The sequence below is a fragment of the Danio aesculapii genome, chromosome 16 (assembly GCF_903798145.1).
Source record: "Danio aesculapii chromosome 16, fDanAes4.1, whole genome shotgun sequence".
NCBI classification, from domain to species: domain Eukaryota; kingdom Metazoa; phylum Chordata; class Actinopteri; order Cypriniformes; family Danionidae; genus Danio; species Danio aesculapii.
This window is the reverse complement of record NC_079450.1, coordinates 52,231,814-52,240,831: the sequence shown is the minus strand read 5'-3', so window position 1 is coordinate 52,240,831 and position 9,018 is coordinate 52,231,814. Positions and strand designations below refer to the sequence as shown.

Below are 9,018 nucleotides of genomic sequence, written 5' to 3'. Positions count from 1 at the left end.
AACAAGAGGCAATTCAATCATAACTTAATGTTAAAACAGCTATCATTATTTATCAATGTGTGGCTCTTTTTGGAATCTCTGAAGCTAAAGAAATGAAAAATGTAAAACAGGAAATGTTGGAACCATTGTTTTTGTTTACATCCCTCAAAATAGTCTATACCTCAATGTAAAACTCAAACTCTCACACACAGACACACACCCCAACAAACACTTGGCCGAATACAAAGTTGTTGCTGTGTGAAAGACCCAGTAGAGGGTGATCTTGGACCGTTTTCCAAAAACTACAGTGAATCTCCTTGGCTTTCATTATATGGACAAAAACACACATCAACATATCTCCTTCAGTTTTGAACATCGACATAAGTTACAGCTTTAGAAACACACATGCCCTTTACATCAGTCTGAAACACAATTTATGAGTCAGGTAAAAGTGAATTATGACAATTATTCAGTCAATTCACACACAGTCAGCACGACATCACATTATCAAAGAGAATTATCAGACAGAAATATTATTAGCATGCTGCAATATTAGCCATCATATATCCAACTCAGTACACCATCTATATTGTAGTAGGCGTAAAACATTAAAGAGTACAATATTTACATTAAAGAGTATCTCGTATTACAGTGAGATGTAAAACTCGCTAAATTAATCATCTGTAATATTGTATTTTGATGACAGATCGATCAGTAGATGGATGTAATTTTAAAATGCTGGTCTCCGCCATGTTGTAATTCCGCTGCCGTGGCAACCATGGAACGCGTTCGAAATCAGAGCTACGCTGACTGTAACCGAGCCAGAACGCCATTATTGTGGAAATTGTCGATATACATGGACGCAGAGTTTCACTGGAGTGAAGAAATGCTTAAAGTTTATCGACGCGTTTTTAACACAGTGTGTGAGAACACAAATATCATGACTACTAGAAGTAAAGCAGAGATGAAGGCCTCGCTGGACGTCAAACACCTACAGGATCCAGCAGATGGCGTAGCCGGGCAGGCTCAGTCTGAGGGCGGCATTGACCGCTCTCCTGCAGCCGCCCGGAACATCAGCCCTAACGGTAAATGCCGAAAAGAGCATTTTAAACACATTACTGTCACACATAAATACAAACACGGGCTCTCTGAGCTGTACAAACTTCACTACAGGGCGTCTTAAATGTATAGTTAATATATTTGAACACATATATAGACTGTAGGTCATTCTAATGGATGATAAAATACTTGTAAAGGTCAATTGTTTACTATATTTTGAAATATCTTTAACTAATCATGTGTATTTTTATATCTGTGAAACCCAAACTTTAACTTGTTTGTCATATGTGTGATATTAGCCTACCATATACCAGATTTTGATGTTTGTATAGGAATATGAATGAAGGCCCAAAAGAGGCACACCGATAATACTAGTGTTATTTTAAAGTATATCACAGCTAACAAGATACAGTATTTTCAGTACTAGTATATAATATTTCCATGAACAGGCCTGAGTGTGTGAAATCATTTGGTTTAATTGTGTTGCTTCAGTTGAAATATGGCCTATGTAAATAACTACATGTCTGTAATGGTTTTGCCCTTGTTAGGTTTAAACTAACTTGCTAGGCCCAAACTAATACTGTACCCTTCCTTCAAAATCACAGACAGTTTCAATATAAACATTCAAACAAACGTAACTGCATATTTTAATTTTTAACAAACTATATTCAGTCACTTTTGAGGCTTTTTTTGGTGAACCACTGTTATTAACAGGTGCTTATTAATATGTAAATATACTTTATACATGTTTTAATAACTTGTTTCTTTGTTTTTGTCTGTTAGTAGGAAAGACCAAAGTGAAGAAGAGCAACCGTGTCTTGTCTTTCTTCAGAAGGGCATGGAAGGCTGTGAAGGCAAAGTTTCAGAGGAACAGAGAAACTGGGGACTCGTCACAGCCGAATCCAGAAATATTTGATGTCCCTGATCCCAGAGATCCTGAACGCATTTCCCGCCTGCAGGATCGCCTGGAAAAATGTGCTCTGGAGTGGACACCGGTCACTGAGGTCTGGCCCAACGTCTTCATAGGAAATGTGTAAGTCTGCAACACACATCACATCTGAAGCCGTCCTGAAATGAGAAACAAATGTTGTGCGGTGCATGATTTAATAAATAATGGCAATGAATTTAAAAATAGGAGCAAATTTAAATGTCATGGTGACTTTAATACCAATTAAACAGTAATTAATAGTAGTAACATACTGCAGCCTTATGAAGACAATCAAACACAGCGTAGTTGTAGACTGTATCGGGCAATCTGAGCTACTTTTTTAAAGAACCCCGTAATTTCTTTGTGCGAATTATAGTTTTACACACACACACACACGCACATACACAGACATTTTAGAAAAAAATCCAATATTAGTTTTGCTAAAAACATGCACTGGTTATTCATATTAATTGAAATATATGTAAATGGCACATATAGGGCCTGTGTTTTCTTTACAAATATTATTAAGAACATTACATTATCTATTCTCAAACATAAAATCACTTACAAAAGCTAACACTTATTCAAATCGCATATATAAATCATGTAAATAAATCCTACTTTAATAAGAATATTAATAATAAGTATTATTACTATAATTATTATTATTATTATTAATAAAAAATAAGTAGGATGTTGTTTATTTATTTATTTATTAAAAGTCTACTTTTACATTTTGACACAGTGCACTGCGAAGAGAGCGCAATTGTAAACATGAAGATCGCTAAAACTGAACTGTAAAAATACTTTGAAAGCAAATTACAGCTAAGAGAGATGAGCCTAATGCTTTTTTTAATAATTCCAAGTTTTAATGTTAGAATGTCCTAAATGAATAGGGCATAGGGTGATAACTGGAAATACAACACAGCCAGGAACTATGTTTCTAACTACAGCTCCAGAGGTGTAGTTGTAAGTGCACAAGTTTGCGACGCAGTTTGTGAATGTTCGTTGGAACTTGGGACCTTAGTTGGCTGACGATGGTTTTCGGAAACGCACCCCTGGACAACTGTACAGTAAGAGTGTTTTAATGAAGACTAATCAAGGCTGTTGTGTTCTTTTGCAGGAAGACGGCCAGAGACCCAGCCAGACTGGAGGAGATGAACATCACACACCTCCTGAACGCTGCACCAGAGCTGGAAGATGAAACGTCTAAAAATATATGGGAAAAGGTTTACAAAGACATGAACATCACTTCCCACAGACTGGCTGCAGCCGATGATGGATGGTTTGATGTCACCAAACACTTTTTCCCAGCGGCAGACTTCATTCATAAAGCCCTGAGCAAAGCACAGAGTAAGAGTTCACTTACACACACAAAATGAACCAACATTGTGTTATACAGAGTTTTAATACTGTGCATGAAACAAATACCACAGTAATTCAGAAGTACTATAGTGTATAGTAGTAAATACTGACGTGTGTTTGACCCATAACTATTGTAAAGTGCTTCACAGAATTAATCTGTTGTGGTGATTCTGTGGTATTACAGTAATATAAAATAATAGCTGAAACTGTGCTGTTTTCTACAGTTATAGGGTCTATTATACTACAATACAGCACAGTTTACTGTAGTAAAACTCAACATTATACTGTAAAAAGTCAAGTACACTAGTGTATTTATGAGTTTCTCCAGTCACTGTCATTAGTACGCTGTAGCACTCATTAAAGTGTTGTAAATACTATATTTACTGTAGAACAATGGAGGAGTTTCATAAAACTGTTTTCTATTTCTTGTACCCGACCACTTACAGTAAACTGCATTTTGACTTTCTCAACAAAACAACAACTAATTCTGTATGATTTATTAGCTTTTTGAAAAACTGGGGATTTAGAGCCCTTTATTGGTTTAGGAACTAATACAATACAAAACTTAACAGACAATTTGTTTGTTTGAGTCATAATAGTTGATTAATAACCCCCAATAACACTCCAGATGAGTATTTCAGTGAGTGTTTTATAGAAAGTGCACTTACCCAAACATTTCTGCATTTTTACAACTCCAGTTAAATCATTTATTGTCAGTTCTATTATTAATATAGTTCCCTCATCAGAAATGTCTGGTTTTACTATCCTTGTGGGGACAGTATTTATCTATTTATCTCTTCATCTGTCCTGCAGTGCTAAATGTGCTAGCAATACGTTTGTGTTGATGATCTTTCTCTCTTTATTCCTGCAGATAAGGTGTTGGTGTGCTGCCTGCAGGGCGTCAGCCGCTCCGCCACACTTTTCCTGGCATATTTAATGATACACTGCAAGAAAACACCAGAGGACTCCATTGACCTGGTGACACAGAAGAGATTTATCCGGCCAAACGGTGACTTCTTGAGGAAATTAACAATCCTCGCAGAGCAGCGAAACTTAATTGAAAGTGACGCAGCGAAGAACAGAAGCAACCCTGCTGTAGATAAACCTGACCCTGAAGTGGAGTCTGTTGATTCAGAGGAACTGTATGTTTGTGAGCCGTACGGTCTTGAACCAGTCACGATGATTTCACACTTACACGTCCCTGAATCCTTCTCCAAACTGGACGAGTCTGCTTTAGAGCCCGATCCAGAACCAGTGTGTGTCCCAGGTCCGAGTGGTTATAAACCCAAACCTAAGGCAGTGGAATCAGGGGAACTGTGTGTCTCTGATCCGAGTGGTCCTAAACCAGAACCACAAACTGCAGAGAAGATTTCATTGTTGCATTTACATTTCACCAAAAATATTTCCGACCTGGACAAGCAACAAAAAAAAGAGAGGAAGCCCTGGACCCCCATCGCTAGGGTCTTGGACAACCTCCACATTGGAAGCCAGTAAGTCTGCAACACATTCATGATGTATAATACAAAACCATGCGATGCTTTAATAGGGTAATGGAGGCAGTGTTGGGTAGGTTACTTCAAGAGAGTGATTACTTCACAAGCTCTCCCTGTTCCACATTGTCTATTTGACATTCTCGCCTTTGTTTCCAGAAATAAATAAATATTGTTGACCTGGATTAGTGACAAATGAATGAATTAATTCAGTTTAATATATTCTAAGAGGTTACTTAAGATACTTAAGAGGTTTCCTTTGAGTCTGTATGTATTTCTGCATTTTAAGTCCTTTTAGAAGGCTAATTAAAGTTGTTTGTGATCTTGTGCAGGAAAATAGCAATGAATAAAGTTAAACTGAAGAGGAGAGGAATTACACACGTCCTGAACACTTTACCCAATGTGGCAAGTCAAGATGCATTGAGGAAGAAACAGGCCAAGCTGTACAAAAAAATGGACATCTCCTACCACAGAGTGTTTTCAAGAGACGAGGACCCGCTTGAGTTGACCAGCCTTGTCCTCCCAGTGGTGGAACACATCCACAAGATTCTGAGCAGCCCAAAGAGTAAGAACTGACACACACACACACACACACACACACACACTCACACACACACACACACACACACAATGTATTAATCTTATGGTCTAGTGTGTTCAATTGTTTTGTGTGTCTTTCTGTTTTTGATAATTCCTCAGATCAGCTGCTGGTGCACTGTGAACAGGGTTTGGGTCGCTCCTGCTTTTTCGTGGTGGCATATCTGATGATATACCATGAAAAAACAATGACGGATGCCATTGACGTTGTGAAGCAGTGGAAACGCATTAGGATGACCAGAGACTTCCTGACGCAGCTAGTTGTGTTCGCTTGTCACCACAAACAGCAGCAACAGACGGGTTTGACGGCAGAGTGTTCAACTGTCAACATAAACCACCCTCAAATCATTTCCCGAATGCAGCAACGTTTCCTCAAACATTCACAGTACTGGACTCCTGTCAGTGAAGCCTGGCCCAATGTCTTCATAGCTGACGAGTAAGTCTACAACACATACAAATAACACCAAAGCATACAGTCAAATACTGATGCAGGGTTTCATACTGGCTTAATTCCCAGTCATGGAGTTTTTAAAAGATCTATTCCAGACATTAAAAGTCAGGGTAAATGTTTTAAGTCGTGTTTTTATCATGTTGTTGTGGTTAGGGTATTTCTCCCTGCCATTTTATTCCGCTTGTCAACCAGCAATCAAATTCAGTCCTCAAATTCAGGCTGGTAAAATACTGTTTGAGGCCGGTTTTTGTTTGCTCAGTGCTCAATCAGTTGGTGCGTCCCAATTCACATACTTATACTACACCCTAAAAGTATGCAAGCTTTGGGACATACTACTTCCTCGTTCCTTGGTATCGAAAATTGTACCGAATATCGATATTTTTAACTTGTGGTATTGAAAACTGTTAGTTTATGGATATTTTTTACAATGTGGCCAAAATTTGCAAGAAAAATCTGCATTATTAAAAAAAATAACAAGCTCCTCTAAATTGTGTTAAATTTAGCATTTGTAGAATTACAAAACTCCAGAGCGACTGCTCAACACAACAGCTGTGTGTTTTTCATGGTAAATTCAGCTTTTTAGTCAGTGAAAGTGAAGACTCAGGGGAATTGATGATGTTGTTGTGTTCTTGTGCAGGAAAACAGCGAGGAACAAAGCCAAACTTAAGGAGATGAACATTACGCACATTGTGAACGCTATGCCGTTGTGTTCAAAGGAAAAGAAATGGGAGGACTACTACCAGAAGAAGAACATCACTTACTACAATGTGCATTCGAGAGTCCTTGACCGGCCAAATATTGCACAGCACTTTTCACCAGCAGCAGACTTCATACAAAAGGCCCTGAGTGACACAAAGAGTAAGAGTTGACACACACACATGCAATATTTATCTACAGTTGAAGCAGAATTATTAGCCCCCCTGAGTTATTAGCCCCCCTGTATATTCTTTCCAAAATTTCTGTTTAACGGAAAGATTTTCAGCACATTTCTGAACATAATAGTTCTAATCACTGAATAATTGTGACTTCAGCTGTATTTTTACTTGAATGAGCTTGTTTTGAGTGTCTTTTTTTCTGCATTTCCTCAGGTAAGGTGTTGGTGTACTGCAGCGAGGGCATAGACCAGTCCGTAGTGCTTCTTATGGCATATCTAATGATCCACCAGGACATGAAGCTGGAAGATGCATTTGAATTTGTGTTAGAGAAGAGAAGCATGTGGATAAGCAGGGACTACTTGAACCAGCTGATGATGTTAAATCTAGACCTTGCAAAGCTTCGCAAATTGGAAAGTTGTAAACCCTGCTGCAAAGCCTGCTACGAAGCTATCATGCGACTAAATCAAATGTAACATGCAGTATGTAAATATGTAAACATGTCTGTATGTAAATATGTAAATGTGTTGACATGTCTGTTTGTCTTCTGTTCATGTGAACTCTGAGAAAAATAATAAAAGATTGGTTCAATTGTGTTTCTGACCATTTTTTCAGCTTTCAAATGATCAACCAGAAGATTATGGAGATTTAATTATTGCATAATGACAAATATACAGTATACTTACTCGTGAGTAAAATAGCTTACTCAGCATTTATATATAGGTCTCATTCCGTTTAAATAAACGCTCTCAGTCTTGTAATAAGGCAATAAAACAACAACATTATCTCACTTTGGGTCTGGTTCTAAATTTAAAAGAACATTCTGGGTTAATTTAAACAAAATCATCTGTTAAAACTATTCTGAAATGAAAATGAACAAAATATTTGTAATGAGCGTGTGTATCATGAGTACAAAAATCCTCCAATCAGTAGTTTTATCTACTAAATAACTACAGTGAGCTTCTAAAAAGCATTTATACTATATTAGGTTGCTCAGGTCAGTCTCTCCTGTAACACTGTTCTTCTGATACATAAGATGTCAATGATGCGGTACCCTTTCCACAGTTCATAATGATACTTTAAAAGTAAATATAATATATAGAAATTTCTAAACGTTTACTACACACAAGCCACTTTATTAGGTACACCCTATAGTACTGGGTTGGGCCCCCTTTTGCCTTCAGAACTGCCTTAATCCTTTGTGGCATAGATTCAACAAGATACTGGAAATATTTCTCAGAGATTTTGCTCCATATTGACATGATAGCATCACACAGTTGCTGCAGATTTGTCGGCTGAACATCCATGATGCAAATCTCCCATTCCACCACATCCCAAAGTGCTCTATGTGATTGAGCTCTGGTGACTGTGGAGGCCCTTTGAGTACAGTAATCTCATTGTCATGTTCAAGAAACTAGTCTGAGATGATTGGCTATTTATGACATGGTGTGTTATCCTGCTGGAAGTAGATGGGGACACGGTGGTCATAAAGGCATGGACATGGTCAGCAATATCCATGCTTTCATTAGAGGTGTGAACCTACACTGGTCTCACGGTTTGGTTCGGTTACGATTATCATGCCATCGATTCGGTTCAATTCGATATTTCGGTGCATCACGGTACATTGACGATGCTTTCCATACACAGTGTTCATTAGCTTATAAATAATTAATTTCATTAGTTAAGCACAAAGACTTGTTTCAAAACTATTTCTAAATTCAGTTCTAATTTCCAGCAAAGGAATAAATGAACAATAATAACGAAGTGTGTTAAAAAAATCTGAGTTATATCCTAATACACATGCTGTGCCCCATATGGTCTAAAACCTGACAGGTGGGCAAATCTCAGCTTGTTTTTAATAAAACAAATATAAATATGCATATAATAAATAATACTGCTAATAATGATAACATTATACAAAAGCAAATTGTTATGAATAAACTGAAAAAGCCCCCCGAGATGAAGAAGGCATGAAAGTATGGTTTTATATTTATGTAGGCTAGAAAATAATGTTTTGTAATATTTTAATCCTTTATATTTATATCCTATATATATCCTTATTATATCCTATATATATCCTTATTATATCCTATATATATCCTTATTATATCCTATATATATCCTTATTATATCCTATATATATCCTTATTATATCCTATATATATCCTTATTATATCCTATATATATCCTTATTATATCCTATATATATCCTTATTATATCCTATATATATCCTTATTATATCCTATATATATCCTTATTATATCCTAAATATTTTA

The 9,018-nt window shown here is 36.9% G+C and overlaps 1 protein-coding gene across 1 annotated transcript; it reads left to right on the top strand.

Moving 5' to 3' along the window:
- Window positions 1-2,185: 2,185 nt before the first annotated feature.
- Window positions 2,186-7,318, top strand: LOC130243823 (uncharacterized). Its single transcript, XM_056476120.1, has 7 exons — window positions 2,186-2,193; window positions 3,090-3,319; window positions 4,203-4,821; window positions 5,154-5,386; window positions 5,521-5,854; window positions 6,507-6,727; window positions 6,958-7,318. Exons 1-7 carry the CDS (start codon window positions 2,186-2,188, stop codon window positions 7,215-7,217), a joined length of 1,905 nt encoding a protein of 634 aa, XP_056332095.1. The 3' UTR covers window positions 7,218-7,318.
- The last annotated feature ends 1,700 nt before the right edge of the window (window positions 7,319-9,018 follow it).

Bases quoted from the DNA above. Each gene is read 5' to 3' on its own strand.
- LOC130243823 (XM_056476120.1), top strand. The intron at 3,320-4,202 runs GTAAGAGTTCAC...TTATTCCTGCAG, and splicing joins AGCCCTGAGCAAAGCACAGA to ATAAGGTGTTGGTGTGCTGC. The intron at 5,387-5,520 runs GTAAGAACTGAC...ATAATTCCTCAG, and splicing joins GATTCTGAGCAGCCCAAAGA to ATCAGCTGCTGGTGCACTGT.